Raw genomic sequence first — 21,009 nt, 5'->3', positions numbered from 1 at the left:
ATAGCCCGATTTTATGTGATATTTGTCTTGCTGCTTGCTACACACAAAAAGGGGTCTCTATAGATCATGCAATCAAACCTGCCAAAACGTGGTAAAACATGAGCTTAAAATATGAACCATCGGCCAATAAATTAGCGTCCGAGAGCTGATTTTTTGTTGCTGCTGCTGCTGTTGTTGTTGTTGTTGTAGTTGTTGCTGCTGTTGTTGTTGTTGTTGTTGTTGTTTTGTTATTGCCGGAACACTCTGTATCCGACCGATTTGTACCGCTGGTTGAGTAGTCCATCGAGCAAGCAAGCAACAACAACAACAACCGGCAGCAGAAGCAGCTACAACCGGCTCTCTCGACAGTTTTTTTCTTGGGTTTGGTGCGTAAAGGAGAAGGTAAAATTGATCGAGCAATAAATTTACTAACCCCTTCTTTTGGGAGGACCAATCGAGCAAAAAAATGGAGAAGAAGCCAACAAAAAATTAGCACATCAATCGCCCGCCGTTTGTGTGCGTGTGTTTGTGTGTGTGTGTGCGACCGCGCAGCTCAGTCCTCGCCAGGATGCGGCATTTAACGTTTGGTTAACGTCGCCCTGGGTGCATTTTCGCTTCGCGTCACTGCAACCCTCAGCTGGTTCGCAGGTGTCCATCCCAAGACCCAAGACGGCTGGCCGGGCCAGGCCGGGCCAGGCTCGTTGGTCGTCGTTTGGTCTACAGGCGTAACGAACAAGTGCTAATTTTCGCACCTTTTTGCCTTTTGGCTGTGGCTGCTGCTGTGGATTGTCGTGTTTTCGTTTCGTTTCTCGTTTTCCGCTTGCTTTGTGCCACATTTCGCTCATTTCAGCCTTTGTTTCGGTGATAAATTTAGCCGGAACGTTGCTCAAACGCACCTCCCGGTCGGCAGCGTACCGAGGGTTGGGACAGGTCATCGACGAGCCCCCGGTGGTTGACGACGATCGTCGTCGTCGTCGTCATCAGCTGAGGTTGAACCAAGTCGAGGCGACCATCAAAAGACGCCTCGCGACGATCATCGGTGGTCGGGAGTCACATCTTCAGCGTAGTCGCAGCGAGCGCACGAGCAAGATTCCGACGCTACGATAAGCGATGAACCCACCGTATAAGTCAGGTATCAATCGGTAAGAAGAAGAAGAAATGTTTCTCTCCAACGTAGCTTCGACTTCGACTCAGGTGTTGCACCTTAAGCATAGACGCCCGATGTTAGGCGGCGGTTGGTGGTGGTGGTGGTGGTAAACTGGTATTGGCATAATTTTCTTCCTCTCCCAGAATACGACAGGTGCCTTCATGGTGGTGGTGGTGGTGACGACCCGGCACCAGGACCACGGTTCGCGATCGCGTGATAATGGGTCATGATGTTGAACGTCATGTCCGATGAGCATTACACTGGCGGCCGGTTTAGGGTATCGTGCGGAAATGGCGAATGGGTTTCACTGACAAACGGTTTGGGGCTGGTTATTACACGACCACTACAAGCACGGGCATATAAATATTTCCTTCTCTCCACAGCCCCACAGACAGTCGGTCGGTGGTGAATTACCGCTGCCAAATCAAACAAGACGCGCACTCGCACGTTGGACTTATCTGTCATCTTAATTGCGCGTTCTTCCACACCAACACCACCACTCGCGGGCTTAATGCACTTTCGGCGCGCGCGAGGTCTTGAGATTCAGCAATCTTCCTTTTGCCAAATTAACACGTCACAGCCTCGAGGCATTATCGTTTGCAGAAGCTTTCAATCCTCGTGGCTCATGATTTCGAGTTGTGATTGTTTCCCCTCGTTTTGTTTCGGTTGTTTGTGTGCCGTTCTTCGGTTTCTACTCGGTGGTTCGCACTGATTGGGACGTTCTTTTACGATATTCGCTCGTTGGAATTTCTGTTTCGAAGGATTTTTGGGGATCCCAGGATGCCAGCTATCTGACCCTTTAATCATGCTAATGGATCTCAAACAGAAGAAGGTATTTCGGAGATTGGTTTGGAATGGAGAGCGGAGGTATTTTCGTATTGAGATAATTTAGTAAAAGTATCAATACTTCATTGGAAGTCGGCATGAGAAACATAATACTCGATAATCGATAGCTTTTTTCTTCCATCGAATAACAAGAGTGTCCTCTGGACTGGTTGTTTGAGTGAAATGTATCGCTGCATAGCACGTAGCACCACATCACAGCAATCATTGCCCAATATCAAACCAACAGTCAGAAGACTCTCGTGTTTTTCAAGTAGTTCGATTGACTTCAATCGCGGTTATCGGATATAAAAATGCAGTATAAAGTACAGTGTACCGAAAAGTGAAAACAAGCAAGAACAGGATAAGCAGAGTAACAGCACGCGGTGTAAGGAGGGAAGCAACTGAAGCATTCTCCTTCGTAAATCCAGCAGCAGAGGCAGCATCGTAATTGAACATCAAAAAGGCAAGTTAACTTAATTTATACCCACACGAGTGGAGCATCCAGATAGTGGGCTTCTGGAACAACGGTGAATTCTCCGTATAAATAAGATCTGCGTACATGCAACGAAGGGATTGGCTACTGCAACCTCCTGTAAGACGGTGGATTGGGATGCTTTAACGGAAAGCAAACTAACCTCGTCTCGGCTCACAGGCATTCGAGCGAGTTGCAACCGAACCTCATCATCATCAACATGATGATCATCAACCGCCCTAAACTGGGCCGCTGGATTCGATGAGGATTGCAATGGCCGGCTGCGCCACTGCGCCACTGCGCCAACAACTCCGAAAGGAAGTCGACGGAAATCCAATAATCATTAAATCATGAGTACGCGAGTCGTAAAATTACTTGTTTTACTCGGTTGGCTTCCCCGGTTGCACGTTGGGGTCGCACGCTTGGTGCGCTTGTTTTGCATTTCTGCAGCCGCGGCCATTGCCGGTGCGCCGTGGTGCCGTGGTCTGTTGTCGCTGTCGGCTTTTGGATAAATTGAGTTTCTCACGTGAATCGTCGAGTTAGCTGCGGAGTGCTGCTGCTGTTGCTGCTGTTGCTGTTGTGGCATCGTCGATGAGATCAGCGTCCGGAGCAAAAAGGGACTTCCTCCGCCCGGTGCTTGGCGCAGGATCGCAAAGGGTCCTCCTCCTCTGTTTGGTCACGAACGTCGAGATGGATTGCTCCTCGCTCGTCGTCTGGGGGTTTTTTTTTCCACCGGGAATGTCGAATGTCACGCAAAGCCCTGGTCCCGGCCCCGGTCCCTCGTGCTGCCCCGGACACGTCCAGACAAAGCCGTAATAAATAAATTGGGTTGATTATATCGGTTCGCGATCTTGGACTCTGGCTCTGGCTCCCCCTTCACCATCCGCCTCCTGGTTCCGTAACTCTTGTGGAGCATCTTGGGAAGAATTATCCTCACCGAAGAGATGTCGAAGGGTACGGGATTGCCTGAGACCGTTTTTACCTGCCAACGGGTTAGCAGAATTGCTCGTAGTAAGGCCAAGGATGTGTGTGTGTGTGTGTGTGTGCGTCCCCTCATCTCTACCGATTCGAGGTCATTCCGTCCGGTGGGGGAAAAAGATTGAGATAAGGTTCGGTTCGGGGTGTTTGCAAAAGTTGAACGCGATCATTGGATGTTTTTTGGACCGTAATGAACGAAATATGTGGGGTCCGTCTGGGGGCATACAAATTTACTTTACGCGACTCTTCTTCACGTTGCATGTATGTTGTGGTGGTGTTTGGTTCGTTAAACAAACGTACGGTGCAGCTAAGTTTTGGAACATTTCTTACTCGTTAAGCTTGATCGATGGCGGCATTTGATGGATGCAAGTGCTCTCTTTGGAGCACGATCTCGAAGTGGACAAAACAAGCCAGGTTCAAGCGTTGCTCAAGAGTCGCTGTGCAGTGAGTGCATGATTTAAATATTTGATCCCTCCGACAGATACCATCCGAGTCCGGCGCTCCCTTTTCGCCAATTACGACCTTACCGAACTGTCGTGAGTACTGGAACATGCAAAACATCGTGCCGTGGTGCATGTTTGGTCTCGGTGCCCGAGAGCGTACTACTACCCCTCTTGCTTTCCATTCTGGAGCTCAAGCTGATTTCGGATCCATCGAGAGCCAACCAACATCTCCATCGATTGTCCCCTTTTTTGGGGTCCGAGACCTTGCCGAGACCGGTGCTCGTTTGCAGCCAGTGAAGTGCATAGGAAAATCAATTTCAGCTTCGCAGCTAATCGCAACATAGCAGCTCCATCACCAGTACCAGCGACTCTCTCTCGGTCCAGTGTGCCAAGGCTCGACACCGAATTGGATGCAAATCACGCGCGAGGCGAACAACAATGCATCTTGCAGCAATCTACTAGCTCATTGTGGCTTAACCCCGCCGGTTCTGGCCAGTCCGGAGGCGAGGACAAGCGTGAAGTGAGGGCGCTGCCTGCACACAGGTAGCTGGCAAAAATTAGATGATGAAGTTGATATTGAGGCTCTCCAATCGATTGGTTCCAGTCGTCAAACATCCCGCTCACAATGATCGCGATCCGCGAACGAGTCTGTGCGTGTGCGCGTGCGTCAGCGACATCGTCAGCGTCAGCGTCAGCGCCAGTGGTTTGAAGGGAAGGAAAACCACACCGCATCCGCCGCCACTGCCACCGCAACCGACCTTCCCGGCTCGACAGGTTCCCGTGAGCAAGGGCTGACGCCAAGCGGGGGGTGAGGACCGAGAAGGGAGGGCCTTCGGAATTGGTTTGTGCGCGAGCAGTGGCGCTACCTTAAAAGGAAGCGTTGATTGAACCTCTTAATCTTGGGCGACGAAAAGCCGAAACGAAACGTCCGATTGACGGTGGAAGAGGAAGAGGGGGAGAGGGAGGAGGTGACGCGGTGGATGGAAGCGCGACCGCTGCGTACGCACGCCAACCCCCGGGGGAGGGGGGAAAGAAGGACTTGAACTAATTTTCTGCCTCATTTAGGTTGGGCAGCTCCGGCAGCTGGCTTTGCTTTATGGTGTGTGTTGTGTTGTTGGCGTTGTTGTTGTTGGGGTAGATTTTTGCGAAACTGACATGTGGCCACAACGTCAGCCGGCTAAGTGCGGCTGTCCGGCTAGCTGGCTGGCTCGCGGGCTGAAGATGGAGCAATGCTTTGTTGTTGGAGTGACGATCTGTGTCTTTAAGTAGCGAGGCGAGGCCGGAGGTCTGCCAAACTGACAGTTCAGGCGACTTAAGAGGCCCCCAAAAAGTTAACCAGGTGAGAAGGAAGTTGGGCCAATTGGGCTTAACCGGTAGCAAGGTTAACTATCGAGTCGCATCGAGGATGGTTCGCAGTTTTCGAGAAGAGCGTGGCAGGGCAGAGGACGGTGGTGAGTCCATTAACAGGTCTATGCTGGCTGGCTGATGTCTGTCTAAAGGTGCGTGGCCACGGTAGCAACTTTTTTTTTGTTGGTACCACAGTAGCAACTTACACTGGTAGGAAACTTTCATTGGTGGGAGCTGTCATTTGGCATTATTCGAAATTTTATTTCAGAGTGTGGCAACGTTAGCAACTTTGTTTTGTAAATATCATAGCCGTGAGTGCGTGGCGCATTTTGAACCTTTTTTATAGCGAATTTCTAGTTAAATTTGTATGTGCTAGCTAGCAGTCTGTATGTGAAAGAAATTTGCTTTCAACTTCTTCATCCTCGGCTACGATCGCAACTTTCTTGTTATCTCTTTTTTTGACAGTTCTTAACGGAAAGTTTCTGTCACGTACCTTTAAAAAATGGTCACTATTTGGTAAAGAAACGAGCGTTTGTGTGGCATAAGGCAGTCCAATGAGTCTGAATTTGCTGAAGCAAGCGTTCTAGCATGGCTCTAGACCGAAAGTTCCCAAAGATTCTCGATTCAACAACATTAACGGAATGGCATTTCAAGCCCTGCAGTGACCAATTGGCCCATCAAAACCCCAACATTAATGGGACCCCCATTTCGGAGTTATGTTTGCATTCTCAATTCTCCGGTGGGTCCTTCGCCTGTCTGGTTGCTTGCCCTTCCGATTTAAAGCTTGCTCGCTTGTCGAACAACAAGCCATTCCGACCATTACGATTGTAACGATGTTTTGTGCGATGCGATGTGATGCGGGCCACCCACCAAAAAAAAAAAAAAACCCTAGTGCGATTGGTGCCCCAGGTCGGCAATTACATCGCCGGTGGTCTCCGCCGTCGTCGGCCAGCCAGCCAGCCAGCAAGTGGAAGCACGAGTGAAGCGAAAGTGAACTCGGACCATTTAGTCGGACAGGCGCAGAAAAAGCCATCAAAAACGCGAACTTTAGTGATGGTTTTCGGCTCGTTTTCGCCGCCGTGTCGCTCGATGTGTTTACTGTTTACAACGACGCGACAACGCACTGGTCTGATCGTTTAGTCGTTCGATGCCAGATCCCTCGACGCCATTCCCACGACGCCGACCAAGAGGGAAAGAAGAAGAAGAAGAAGAAGTGGCGACTGGCGTAGGGTCGATCCTCGATCGTCCCCGACAGCGACACACGAAAGGACAAATAATAAAACAACATTTCCAAACATGCAATTAACTGCACCGCGTTACAGTTTTTTGTGTTTTCCAGCAATTGTACAGCCGGTGGGGAAGGGGTCCATGGTATTGCGGGATGCTTGGAGTTTGTTAATCAAATGTAGCATCGGTAATGGTGGGCCAGACACAGTGGGAGAAGCCGCCATGAACAACGAGGCCATGGAATTCAAGGATGAATACACACACACACACACGCGCGAAGAGGCGAATGGAAGGGGCTGGATGAGGATGAGATCGCAAATAACGTGTTATCTTATCAGAGGGAAGGTAGCAGCAAAACACAAAAATCGTTCTCCGGCGTGGACCTGGTATCCCCTGGTGTTTGCTGGCCTGGAACTGTTCTGGAGATAAGCCTCGAGAGACAGAAGGAACCTGTGGCAGAGACGCGATCTAGCGTGGTCGGTGCAGTGTACGAAGCGGAGTACAGAACGAAAGCGTGTGCGTGTAAGATGGTATGCCCGTAGATAGCTGGCCATCCATTTGCTTCTTAATTAACGCAAATTAACGCGCGTTTTTTTTGTTTTTGGGCGGAGGATTGGAACAAGCCATGGCCGGATTGTCGCGGAGAGGACGGGACGCACACTGGTCCGTAATTTGTTCACCGCTTGTTTAACTGTCTTGTAGTTATGTAGCGCTGTTTATGTCCATGTTCAGCCGGTGTCCCGGTCTCTATCTCTATTACTGTTTGGATGGTTTATAAGTTTCTCACAAAGGGACAAAAAAAAAACTCGGAATCTAACGCCCATACCAGTTTGATATCATTTGGATTGGCCGCCCCAAGGATTCGGTGAAAGGAAATTTCGGCATCGCTTGCTGCAAACTGAAGCAAGCAGCAACAGCAGCAGCAGCAGCAGCAGCAGCAGGATTGGGAGCAACGATAAATCAACATGATTTATGCTGCCAACAGTCATAATTCAATCGGTGGAACTCTCTTTAGTTTTTAGCATTCCAAGGAGAGTGTTGTTTTTTGCTGTTGTGTGAAAAGGAAGCGATGTGATGTGCGTTGAAGGCGAATTCTTCACCCCATTCCCCATAATGCTGCCCCCTTGCTAATAGCATCCAGGCAACAAACGAATGGTCCATCTGTTTCGTTGCCGCTATCAACTTTATGACGAACCTCCCTTCACGATCTCGGGGGTTGCTCATCACAGCTGGCTGCGAGCTGCGCGCGGCTGAAACCCGAAACCACCACCGACCGCTTTCGCGGTGCCGAAAGCCACTCTCGGGTGGAAGATTTATGGATTTTGATCAGATTGTGATCAGATTTGCCACCACACCACAAAACGCGGGAGGGTGAAGGGAAAGGGGAAAAAAGAAGCACACAAAGAAGCAGTCCCACGGTATGCATCGCCCAATCCCACACCCAATGGGAACGGGCACCTTTAGCGGTGGTGCGCATCGATCTGCAGCATAAATTTAACCGACTCCGGGCAGACTCCGACTCGCAGACATGCACTAGCCGAGACTGCGCGGGGGACTGTCTTGTGTTTGTGGGTTCGGAACGCGATATCGCGAATGTCAGTTTACCATTTCATTAGCTTGACGGTTACGGGTTGACACTAATTAGGCGCGATCGGATCGAATCGGATCGGATCGGATCGGAGTTCCGTCCGCCCGGCGATACCTTTCGCTTCTTGCGCAAACCGGATGAACCGGTGACGGTGGTGGTGGTGGTGGTGGTGGTGGTGACCCTCACGATATCTCGGGACTCTGGCATCCTGTGCTGGTGGTGGTGGTGTATCGGTGCAAAAGCCCCCCCTTTCGGACCGATCGAAGCTGCAATCTGGAGAGCCGTCGGTCGCTTCGTGCAGAAAACATTAGAAGGGGGCCCGCCGGTGTTGCCATGCATTATGTATGGCGACTGGCGTGGTCAGTAGCGCAGTAGTGCAGCCTCCTCCCCCGGGAGGGGGTTGGCTTAGCGCTATTCGACAGGCAAAACAGACAGCGCACTTCAAAACACTTGCCAACAAATTTCATACATTCATGCAGCAGGCGGCTGAGCTGAGCAGTGCAGAGCCGGGCGCTTTATGCGCTGTCAAGGTAATGCCGTGCGAAATCATCGTCATTCGAGGAACGAGTGGCAGCTAGTGAGGGTGGTTGGTGGGTGGAGAGGGTGTTAATCGGCCGTGACAGGGCGCGGTGGGCAGCAACAGCAACAGCAGCATGAAACAATCCGCCCCTAACGTTATGATTCTGTCGCCCCGTCTCTAGTGTGTGTGTGCCAGAAGGTGTAACGATTTTGACATTTAACGTCAGGCCGAACTGCATACCGGGCACGCCAGGAGATGAGGTCGCCATTCACGTGTGGGAAGACCACCACAACTACCCCAGTACACCTCCCAGCTTATGCCAACGTTGCCTAGAATGCACGCGTAATAGGACGATTAGGGCTCATAATTGTGAGGTCCCGGAGTCAAGGTGAACAGACGTCACCACATGAGGAAGGCACTAGAGGTGGTGAAGAGGGAATATTATGAACCACTGATCGACAGCTCGTTAGTCAACACAACACGCTCTGTGGGTGCGTGTGTGCGTGTGTGTCTATTTCCCTTTTCGTTTGATCGGAATTGGTGACAGCGAACTGATTTTGATAATCCAAATCCGGCCCGGGGAATCTGTCGTAAAGCAAAGCTGGACCGCCGTTTGTGGGAATTGAATCGACCAGACAACAGGTCATCGTCTGGTTGAGGGAGCCACAATAAATGTGAATCCAGGACGTCGAAAACAACAAACAACAAGACACGCGGAACGGGTTAGGATAGTGACAGTAAAGCCTACCTTTTACTGTCGTATTAGTCACCAGGCGGCAGACGGTAGTGGTGGACAGAAAGAGAGCATCAGAGTGCGTGCGAGCGTGTGTGAGTGTGTGTTTGTTTGATCTAGATGGCCCAGCGGGAACAGAAGGCGATCGTCGCCCTGATGGAACCTGTCGTTCCGTTTCTCATTTCGCTCCCGCCGTCGCGGCTGCCCTTTTTTGACAGCTCCACAGGCTTTCGTCGACATTCAGAGCGGGGACCGTTAGCCACCGGTTTTTCGATCGTGGCAACAACAGGATATGCCGGGAGCTATGGAACGCATGTTTTGAATTTCGGGTTTTGGAATATCTTTCTCTCTCTCGACTCCAGACCTCAGTCCAGTTGTGGCGAGCTGACGAGTTTTGGTATTCCTAACATTTTGTTAATTAACGAGTGGTGTGTGGTGGGAAACGATTCATGGTATGCCGTAGCTTTTTTCGTGGAGTGTAAAACCAAATACCCCGGGAGAGAATGGACTAGCGTGTTGACTTGACATGATCGATAACTGCTACGGCGGAAACCCATGATTGCCATGATCACCTGCTGCCGCCACCTGCTGATGGACAACCGATGGTGGAATCTGTGGAAAACCGTGGTTCGTGGTATCGTGTATGTGTGTCTGTGTGCCCTGGAAGTGGATGTCATTTAACGCGACGGTCGCGCGATCCATCTACACGTTCCGTGGCGTCTCGCTGAACGCTGAACTTCTTCTGTGTGTTGGTCTAATTAGAATTTTATGATGATGTCCATTCGTTCGTTCATTTGACACTCGCGATTTCGCACACCCGTTGTTGTGCTGTTGTGCTCCCGTGTTTTCACTAATGGAGTATTTTATATCGGCGATCGGTTAGCGACAAAATTAGCGCCCAAAAAGTCGGCTTCCAGCACCTTGTGAAAGCAATAAACGAATGCGTTAGTAGCCCAGCCAGCGTGTTGAGCTGTTAACCAATGTGCGAACGCGAAACGTAAAATGGAATGTGTCTGGTGTGCGTATGCGTGTGTGTATCGCGAACCAGTTCGGGGGTTGTCTAATGCTCGTTCGCTGACAGCTACCGGGATCACCGGACACCGGTATGTGATGATCAAATCCGCAAGCGTTTCAACGGATTTGTGTCTATGGTCTCCGCTCCGGTGTATTGTGTACCGGTTGACTTTTTGGTTTTGGCCTTCCTCAGGCGTTCGATCAAATATTTGCGGTCCCGATCGGTACTAGGGCCGTGCGTGCGTAAGTTCGCGAATCGATCATTGGTCCATGGCTAGCTCGATAAACAAATGGCGTATGCGACACCTGCGACGGTGAACTTTCCTCGACCTTTCTCAATTGTGTCAAGAGGATTTTGGGACGTTGTTCGTCAGTTTCGCCACGTCAGGGAGTCGTTTCTGTTTCATCGAGCAGTTGAGCACGCGAGCCAAATATTCGATTTGAAGCAATTGCCTTAGGACCGAATACAAGGGGAAGTCCCTAGTATAGGGAGAATTATATATATAACGTAGCTGGCGAGTCACCTTCGGCCGTCTGCCACTTGAGCGAAAGAAGAAGCACTCCGCGGTCCGTCAAGTGTCCTTCTGGCCGTTTGAAGATGATGATGAGAGGCGAAACAAAGGGTTGCTGGAGCGCTTGCTGCGACCTGCCGTTAAACGTCCGCTAGGTCCGGCAGACGTTCCCTCGCGCCAAAGTCAACAAGGTCGTAGACCTTCGGTCTGGTGCTACACAGGTGTGCTCACCCCCCTTTCCCCGGCATGCAGCAGCATAATCAGAAAATGAAGTACCTCCGAAAGCGAACCTCCTCCCCCGGGGACCATTTTTTCTCTTCTTACGTCGACTCCGGGGGGAAGGCAGCAACTAATAAATTCAATAAGTTTATCTTGCACTCAATATCTGATGGCGCGCGAGGCAGCAAACATTTTGCGACTGCGAGAATGGTGTGTGTGTGTGTGTGTGCTCATGCAGCTTGCTCTAGGTTTGTAGCTCGTGGCCTCGAACGCATGAGAAGATCGCGATCGATCGTTCGATCGTTGATTCCGATTCCGATACTGGAGAGGGAATTGGGGATGGCTGCTGGCTGTAGAAGGGGTGCAGAGATGGAGCTGGCAGACGCAACAACAACAACAATAACAACAACGGTTTGCTCGCGTATTATTAGGACCCATGAATGGTTCCCGTCCGGTTGTGTCCGGAGTTGCTGCGTTGCTCAAGTGGCTCAAGATTCCACTTTTCTCCGGCCCAACGGCCGGCTTCGGCTCCGGTTCGATCACTGGAGTGCTATGTGGCGTGCCGCGACGCCAGCGATCGATAGTGTCGGGTTGGAGTTGTTGCTGTTGCTGCGCTGCGGATATTATCGATTGGCGATTTTTATCGATTATTAGTCGCAGCTTATTAACCCTCGAATAAATTACGCCCCGCCAATGGGTCTATCTCACAAGGCGGCGTTGGATGATGAGGCAACTGGCATCGGCAGCAGCAAGTATACTGTGGTGAGAAAAGCGGTTCCTCCGCCATCGTGATCGTCACATCTTGAAAGTGTTGCACTCGAAAGGAGTACCGTAAGGCACCCCTCCGCGTGTGTGTGTGTGTGTATATACGAGCGCGCGTCAAGAGGTCTGGCAGTGGTCTCACCGAAAAGGCTCTGGCCGCACATAAGTATGTATATATATATTTATAGTTTGCATGCAGATTTGCGAGACGACGAGTTTATGTCACCTTCAAGCGACCTCGTCCTGTCACACCAGCAGCAAGTGTGGTGTTGTGCGCCGCTCGCTCGCTGGTCTGTCCGCCCCGTGCACCCCCACTACCCGGCTCTGGCCAGCCAGCCAGCCAGCCAGCCACAGACACAGCAGGTGGAGCCAATTACGAGAAAGCGCAGGGAATTTGCATTTCGGGCTCGTAAATTAGACGTGAAAATTGCCTTTGATTGGCAGCGGAGGTTCGCCCATCGACCGGCCGCCTCTTGCCCATTGGGTCATTATCGTGCTCGAAGGTGTGATATGTACACGCGTCTGTGTGTGTGTGGTGAGCAAGCATTGTGCTGATGTCTGCGATCGACAGTAAGACCACGACGGAAACGGAAAACCGAAATTCAGGACCACTCGGCCGGTCTGCGGCTGCCATGCTCGAAATCAATATCCCGCAGATGCGCACAACGTGAGGGGTTCAAGCAGAGGCTTGGCCATGTTATGCACACCCCTCTCTCTCTCTCTCTGTTTCTCTCTCGATGGCGCTCTCTGGCGATTGAATCGAACATGTTTTTTAATTAATTTTTCCACCGACTGTCTCCGGCCCCTTGGACTGTGGACTTCTTTATCGTCTTCTACCAATCTTCCCGAGCTTGGAGGAGGTTGTAGCCGGGGCCGCGCGTAACCTTGGGCTAGACAAGGGGTAACACAACACACCCGAGAGTGTTGGAGTGTTTTCTGGGACCGCTGACTGGCTAAGCGGTAGATGCCGAAAAGGTGTTTGCGGAGTGGGATGAAAAACTAATTAAATTTATATCAGATATACACACACACGCACACATACACACACATACATACATAAATCTGACGCCACCACTGCGATGGCCGGCTGGTGGGGCTTCAGTTGGAGGACGGCCACTCCGGACCCGGCGCTGGGTTGTTGGGTTTGAAATGTTGCTGAAACTCGGTTGGACAGCAATAGTGCGTGGAGAGCGAGGTTTCAGGGTCTGAAACCGAATGTGGATCACCGTGGCTGCGGCCACGGACGAGTTCGTGTTCGGTAGTAGCTGCAGGGCAAATAATGTCGTCTCCCCGGCGCTCCTCCCGCCGTTCACTCCTTCCGCAGCTCGCCACCAAACACCAAAAAACAGGTGGCGATCGAAACAAAAGGCTGGTAGCAGCATTTTAGCAAGTTTCTAATCAAATTGTGTTGCAAACGATAAGAAGGTGCGCGCAGAAGCCAAATAACGGTCTGCTACTCGCGTGATCTTCGCGTCTTTTCTCTCTGCTGCGTCTCGCTTCGTTGTCGTCGTGTTTCGATGTTGCGCGACGATCGCCGGGCAGTTCATGCAACAGTCGGTGGCGTCGTTGCGATCGTCGCGATATTTATGCGACGGTCGCAATCGCTGCAATCGAAGGGTTTTGTTTCAGTAAAATGTAATCCACCAAAAAGCCATCTACTGTAGCTGCAGCTGGATAACTCCAAAAAAAAAAAAAACGGATTGCGCCAAAGCGAGTGCGGGAACCGTGACAAATTTATGAATCAACATCGCACATAAATTAGATGCGATGTTTTTTTTTGTTTCGGAATTGGCCTGCAGCTCGATCGTCAGCTTAGCCAGCGTCGTAAAACGGTTCGACATACACACATACACACACACACACACACAGGCAACCGAGAATATCACACGCGCAGTATCGGGAGGGAATCGCGGAATCGCGGAATCGGCTACACAAAACGGTAGGTTTACACGACGGACGACCGGTGTGATCCATGCATATATACATTTTCGGCGGCTCGTAAACGCCGTCGGCACATCGCTTATCTTCATCCCGCGTTCCGCGTGTCGAATTCATTAAGCGAGACATAAGCCCGGGAAGTGTGTCCTCGCAGATGGGGTTTTTTTTCGACATTTTTGGGCAGAACGTAAGCCTTCGAACCTTCGAACTCCCGGGGTCAAAACCGGTCGCCGCGTGTGCGATATTCTCTCGCGCTGAGTGCTGCGAGCGTTCTTTATTGCGGCATAAAATTTGGAGACGATTTATTCGGCGGCAGTAAAAAAAACACCGCGTTTCGTTTGTGAAAGGCTAAAGAGGAACAACAGGAAGAGGAGGAAGACTGGGGGGAAGGAGTACTATGGCTTGTATTCTGTTGTGTGTGACCCCCTCGCACCGAGAGAGATAGAGAGGAGTATTATTAATGAATGCTTTTAACCCTAATCCATAATGGAGCGTAATAAGATCGGACACTTCGGTGCGTCAATTCGAATTGCGGGACGCCGGAAAACGGACTTCACTTGCTTCAGTTATTTGGAGAGGGGTAGCCGACAATCCCCCCTCAGTTCCATTGATGCCAGCATCGCCAGCGGCTTCTTCAACGCTTGCCATCCCTTTTACTGCCAGTGCGCTGTGTGTGTGCGTGTGTCTGTGTCGCGAATCCGGACGATGATGAATACGCCACTAAGTAATTGACAAACAGGTTTTTTTTCGCGAAACATAATCTCCCTGGAGCCTGGAGTTGGAGTCCGTCTGGCGACAGGTTACGCGTTGTTTGAATTATTGTTAACCGCCTGTAAAACATCACGAAAATTACGTCCGGTCGTGTGTACGCTCGTCGGGCACACGGCACGGCACGGCAATAACTTACGTCTCGCCTCGCAGCAACCCCTCATCCTTTCAGGAGGAATCTTCTTCTCATCTCTCGGTCCTTGCAGGCGCACGCAAACGTTGAGCGCGCGAAAAAGTTATTTAATCTCTTGGCCGACACTAGTACTTGGCCGACGCACGGGGCCATCTCGTCTCGACCGGGCCACCGCTTGTCATCATGGGCCGCCGGAGTCCATTCATCGTTTGCGTTCCGCGAGCCACGTTTCCGAACCCGAAACTGACACGGAGAAGCAGCAGCAGCATCCACAGCAGCATCCACAGCAGCCGTCCTGTCATCGCTCGAACCGCTGATCAAGTGCGTTGGTCTCAGTCTCAGACCCAGAGAGGGAGAAAGGGATCCCGTACAACAACAACAACAGCAACAACAACAGAAAAAAAGAAAAACAAAATGTTCTCTTCACGCATTCGCGTCGGCTGCGCCATTTGCCAGGGACCATCATTGGCGGCGGGCGCATGATGATCACCGGTCCATGGTCACCGATTCCCGGCGCACGATTCCTCCCCCCTACCCCCCTCAACCCGTGGCTGTGATACACTTCTTAATTTGTTGAAATGTAATATATTTTAATGGCCACGGCGCATGGGTCCGTCGGTCGGTCGGTCGGTCGGTCGGTCCATTGAACCGTTTTTATTATTTATGATGTTGTTTATGCTCAATTAGACCATATATATAAATATGGGGAGAGAGCAAAACCGATGGCACGACTCCGACCGACCGACCGACTGGCCAAGACCTGATCAACGCCGGAGAGTGGTCGTGCGGCTGGAGTGAGCCGGAGCACCCTCACACACCACCCCGGAAAGCCGGAATGGAACTCCATCGGGACCTGGTGGAGTGCTCGAATGAGATCACTCTTCCCCCAGGCCGTCGGATTTCCCCTTCACGCTGTGGCCGTTGGTCCATTTGCAGCATTTTCGGAGCAGTTGTGGCCACGCAGAACTCTTCCCTCCCACTGGGAAGGGGGGGAGGGACACCGTTTCTAGATGCGAAACAAGGAAGAGCGTTCGAAGCGACGCGAATGATTTATTGATTTCTCGCCCTCCGACCAGCATGTTTTCCTCCGATCCGGAATCGGAACGAACGGACTCCGCAGACTAGCCAGAGCTGGTTGGCTGGCTGGCTGGCGTGCTGGGCACATGAGAATGGACCTGGGCAGAGAGGGGTGGTGGTAAGAACTAGATCACTCATCACCGATATGGCTATCGCGCCAATCAACTCTGGCTGTGACGATGTTGTCGATGAAGCAGCAGCAGCAGCAGCAGCAACAGTCGCACCATTACCGAGACAGGCGAATTTATTACCAACGCGGCGCAATCCCTGACCACTCGTTGGAGTCTTTTGTTTATTTGGATTCGGTGCTGGTAGATTGGAAAATCTTAAACCGAATTGTCTGTCTGTTTGTTTGTTTGTTTGCTTTGGAGTAGATCTGCTTCGTGGAGGAGAATCAACACCAAGATCAACGTGCACTAGCATACATCATGATTGTATTCGTTAAATTGTGTGCCTCTATTGCTCTTCTAGTTCTTGGTTTAGAAAGATCTCTCCTGATTTCGTTCTTGTTTTCTCCTTCACTCAACTGTCAAACGCGATGACGATCACGACGAAGTTTGGCAAAATTGTTGCGATCGTTGTTGCGATATTAATATTGAAAAGCTGCATCGTTAATTGAAATATAGCGCTGTGGCCAGAGGAAGAGAAAGAGAGAGAGAGAGAGAGAGAGAGAGAGAGAGAGAGAAAGAAAGAGAGAAAAGAGGAGAATTCCGTACCGTTGGGCACCGAGGACAATGGTTGACAAATTGATTCGTCCTTTCTGGCATCCACTTTTGGGCATCACGGTCAGTGAAGCAATCAAAATACCACCCGTCGGGCCAGCGGGGAGGGGGAGAGGGGTGGTGGCACCCAAAAGGCATAAAGAACAAAGCGCGCACGCCCGGCGCTATGACGTTGGACGTTGTGTTCGATGAAATGACACCTTATAAATAAAATCAACCCCCCGTTTCCAGCAACCTTCCCACCACCGGCGAGGCATGCCTCGGGACCTCGGGTGAGTGACAAATGAAAATGACAAAATTTTCTTTGCACAGAAAAAAAAAGAAATGCGCACGCGAAACATTTCCGTTGATTGCGAGAGCGCTCGAGAGAGGGATTTGAGAAGCAGGGAAGGGGCCCTTCCTCTCATTCCGTTCCGTGGCCGCTCATCAATTTGTCATCGGCTGTGTTTTGGGTGCTTGGTCCACCGGGTCCGGGTCCGCGCGGTTATGTGTTGTGACGTGATCGTGCAGACGAGAATGAAAAACAATTTCGACAACAAGTGTCCAGAGCACCGTATGGGACCACAGGACCTACCCGGCACCAACCTTTTGTTCGGTTTTCTTTGTGCTCCCTCCTGGGACCCAGGAGCGAAACACCCGGTTCCCGGTTCGCGGTTCGCGTATCATTCCGCTTATGACTCGCTCGCTGTCACTTGGTGGTGGCTTTCGTTTTGCTCTTGTTTTTGCTTGGCGGCGACAACCGCAACAACAACAACCACAACGCGCCCAAGGGTGGGTGCGATGAAATTCGAGCCGCACGCGGAAAGATTAATGATGTGTACGGCTGGTGGTTGGGCCACCAGGTGGACCAAGGCACCGATCACCGATCGGCGCCGTTGGATGTTTTGTTCGGGAAAACGAAAAGACCCAAACGAAACCGACCCTTGGATTGGCGCTCGTTGGAAGCCACGACGCGAACGCCAGCAATGCCCTTTAATGTGCTCATTCATTTACAACATTTGGCGAAGTGTTGCGGTGACACATGAGCATTGCCCCGCGCATTGTGGAAGATGAGAGGAAAGGGGATCGATTTGTTGTTTCTTTCCTTTCCCGGTATTCGCAGGAGGCAGAAAAAAGGGGATCGCTTTCGCTCCCGTCTGCTATCGGGAAAGGCAGCAGGAATGCAAAACAAGAAGGAAGGTATCAGATGATCAACGTCCATCATTACATGTTTTGATCCACGATCAAAGAAAGGTTGTAACTGAGCGTTGATTGATCTGCTGCTTCTCTTTAACGGCAATCGTATTTAATGTTGATGTCGATGCAATTGCAATTCGATGTCAATATAAAGACAAATCTCATCCGCAATAGACACTAAGTGATCGTAAAATGTGCTTCTGTCTCGCTAAATCGCCGCCATCACCGACAAGCTAGGCACACAGCAAACACACGATCTGCATGCATACAGCAGCGACACTCCGAGCACAGTGGGTGCATCAGTGGAAGGAGGCCACAACTTAATCAAATGAAGTATCATCACTTGACGGCGATGGTGGTGGATGGGAAACAGCCATTCCAGCCATTCCAAAGCAACGTTCAATCACAATTTATGGACGTAATGCCCACCGAGAGTGCGCCCGGAGGTTGCAGACGTCAAAATGATGCACACCAGACACTGCGCAAACGGTTCGAGATGGCTCGAGCCCATGCCCGGGCAGCCCGTGCATCGACACACATCGTCAAATTGTGCAGATGAGATGAGTCTCGTGTTTGCATGTCTCACCCACCTCAGACCTCAGACTCGGAATGTTCGATCGGTGCAGCACGAGAAGGTCAGTTAGTTGCATCGGTGCTGGGTGCACGATGAAAGCGCAAGCGTACAAACCGACGGAACGGATGCACGCACCCCTCGAACACACACACTCACACACGTGCACACGTGCACGCGAGCTGTGAGCAAACGAATTGCATTTTTGCATGCCGCGCGCAATATGGAAATGGCCGCATATTTCTGCATTTGGTCGCGCTTTTCGCGGACACATAATGAGCGGCCCAGGGACCCTGGGTTCTCTATTGTGCGGAGGAAACACACACACACACACACACAGGGCTGTTTGGTGCACGATACGATGTACGATGCACGAATGTTGGCACAGGGTGTGAAGTAATTTGAAGAAATCACTTTAAATAATGAAAACATTTATCACTCCACACGAGACGCAGACGCAGACAGCAGTGGTTTGTCATTGGTATTGGTTGGTTGTAAACATCACTTGGACATTCTTTCAACACGTCGGCGCAACGGTCGATGGTCGATCGAACACAAGCGCGAACAAAGCCGGAATGGCCGGACGAAGATGCATCATCACCTTCGGTCCTCTCGATCATCTCTGCGCATCACCTTCTGCACTTTGCTGCACTCCCTCCCCGCGCGGCTGTTCCATCATGTCATCAAGGGTCATCCGCTTTGCGAAAGCTACGCACACACACACACACGGTCGTGCGCACGCGCACATCACACACAAACACTGCGGCCAGATAATAACGGGCGTGATCGTGTCGGATCGATGGGATCGATTGCGTAATCACCCCCGACGTAGGGGGATGCGACGATAAACGACGTCCACCGAGCACCCCCCCCCCTTGTTGCACCCCCTCCTCTTCCTACTTCTACTCACCTGCTCACGGAAGATGCGCTTGAAACCATCGATCGAGTGCTTGTCCTCGCCGAGGATTGCACTCAGCTCGGAGATCAGCAGCCAGCGTCGCTTATCACGACGCACCTCCAGCTCCATCGCGCTGACCGACGGTTTCCGTGGTTCGGTCGCTGGGGTGCCTGGGATCGCGACGGTTCCACCCAGCCCGTTTACCAGCCCGGCCGCAATCGGGTCAAATGGATTTGGGTCACGGGGATGCTGCAGTGGCAGCGACAGTGGCAGCGGTGGTGACTCGTCCGTCGGTGAGCTGCTGCCCGGTGTCGCCGTGCTGGAAGTGATTTCACTTTCGTTCGAGTGGAGTGACGCACGCCGTTGGTTCGGGAAGATGGGCACATTGCTACCACCACCGCCACCGCCACCATCAACGTGATCAGCACTACCACCACCACCAGAACCAGAACCATGCAGATGGTCCAGGTAGCTGTTGTTCTGGCGCAGAACGAACACGAACGGATTTTCCTCCAGCGCGCGGCCACTTTCACTTTCGTTTTCGGGGAAACATTTTGTTCCGACGGACGTTTGGGGTAGCTCGTCGGAAAAGGACACTTTCTTCGGTTGCTTCTGGCCGGGCAGTGGTGATGGGGTGCGCGAGCTGGCTGCAGCCGCCATCGGATCACTTTCGGTTTCACTACTGCTGCTGCTGCTGCTGGCCAGCAGCTGGTCGGCGGGGGGACGCGCTGTAGAGCCTTCCATTCTCGGTCAGTGCGAACTATTCTTTTCACGTTTGGTTCTCGAACAACACTCACACAAACACTCCGACAGTTTGTTCGGAGCGGCTGATCATTAAACGCGAAATTGGGGGAAAAAAGTGGACAAAAAAAAAAACACTTTGCACACACCACAGTGCCTCCGTGATGGTCACTTTTACTCGTTTTCACACTCTCTGCTCGTTGTTTATTGCAAAAAGGGGGAAAAAATTACTAAAAACGAGCAGCTTTAACGAAATGAAACAAAAGACTTCAACTGGCAAGGTGCAAGCGACGAACCTCAAACTGGTCCGTTTTTTTTTTTGTTAACGGAAACTCGTATCCTTGCTGGTAGCTTAATGAGAAAATGTGCCCACACACACACACACGGGTTAACACGCACTATCGTAATTAATCAATACCTGGAAGATGTCGTGAACAAGCGACGAACCCTTTTTTGGCCCTAACACGGGTCGCTCCGTCGGTCCGTCCGGTAAAGAAGAGTGGACCGGAGCGGTCACCAGTTGGTTTCCTTTTTTTCCTTTTTGCCTACACGAAGGGAAGGGTGGTCGAAACGCGCGCGCGCAACAAATCCGCGAAACGCACCGCCGGGCTCGAGCTGAAAACTGAACTGTGACATCGAGCGGCACTCAGGCGGGAGTCCGAAGACGCGCGCGCGCGCACACCTGCGGTTCGTGCCGCTGCTGGTGGTGCGTGTTGCGTGTTGCGCATGAACCGTGCAGCGTGCTGCTGTTGCTGCTGCTGCCGCGGCGGTGGAGTCCAACTTCTTTTGGTCTCGTTTTCGCTTCTTCATCTGCGGCGACGGCGACGACGGCGGCGATCGACACGATCGTGCGATTGAGTGTCTGCGATTCGTCCGTCGTCGTCGTCGTCGTCGTTGTTGGTGGAGCAGACCACGAACGTGCGTTCACCAAGCAGACGAGTTGTTCGCGAGTACGAAGGGTTGGTGTGGTTTTTGGCCAAAGTTCACCCGAACTGTTGCTTTTATTTTACGATCCCTCGATCGGCGCAGAGCTCTGTCGATGCTGCGTGTTTGGAAGTCTGCTTCAGCGTTGGTTCAGTGCAATGTTTGAGAGTTAAACTACAGTTGAAAGGAGTCACAGTATTGCAAAAAGAATATTTGGAATTCAATAACGAGAAGACTGCAATGTCAGAGTGTTAGGCGGACTGTTGCAAATCTAGCTCTTGCTAAGGCTTAGCAC

At 51.5% G+C, this 21,009-nt stretch overlaps 1 protein-coding gene across 1 annotated transcript in view; it reads right to left on the bottom strand.

Moving 5' to 3' along the window:
- LOC125959480 (NADPH oxidase 5-like) overlaps positions 1 to 19,793 on the bottom strand; it is a 59,587-nt gene extending 39,794 nt beyond the window's left edge. Inside the window, exons 1-2 of the mRNA XM_049692303.1 lie at positions 19,618 to 19,793; positions 19,062 to 19,383 (exon numbers count right to left, since the gene is read on the bottom strand). Of these exons, the coding sequence (XP_049548260.1) occupies positions 19,062 to 19,383; positions 19,618 to 19,793 (498 nt within the window). The remainder of the gene's footprint in view (positions 1 to 19,061; positions 19,384 to 19,617) is intronic.
- Between the last annotated feature and the right edge of the window lie 1,216 nt (positions 19,794 to 21,009).

Source organism: Anopheles darlingi, chromosome 2 (assembly GCF_943734745.1).
Source record: "Anopheles darlingi chromosome 2, idAnoDarlMG_H_01, whole genome shotgun sequence".
Taxonomy (NCBI): domain Eukaryota; kingdom Metazoa; phylum Arthropoda; class Insecta; order Diptera; family Culicidae; genus Anopheles; species Anopheles darlingi.
Note: the sequence above shows the minus strand (reverse complement) of the source record. Positions and strands in the feature narration are given on the sequence as shown.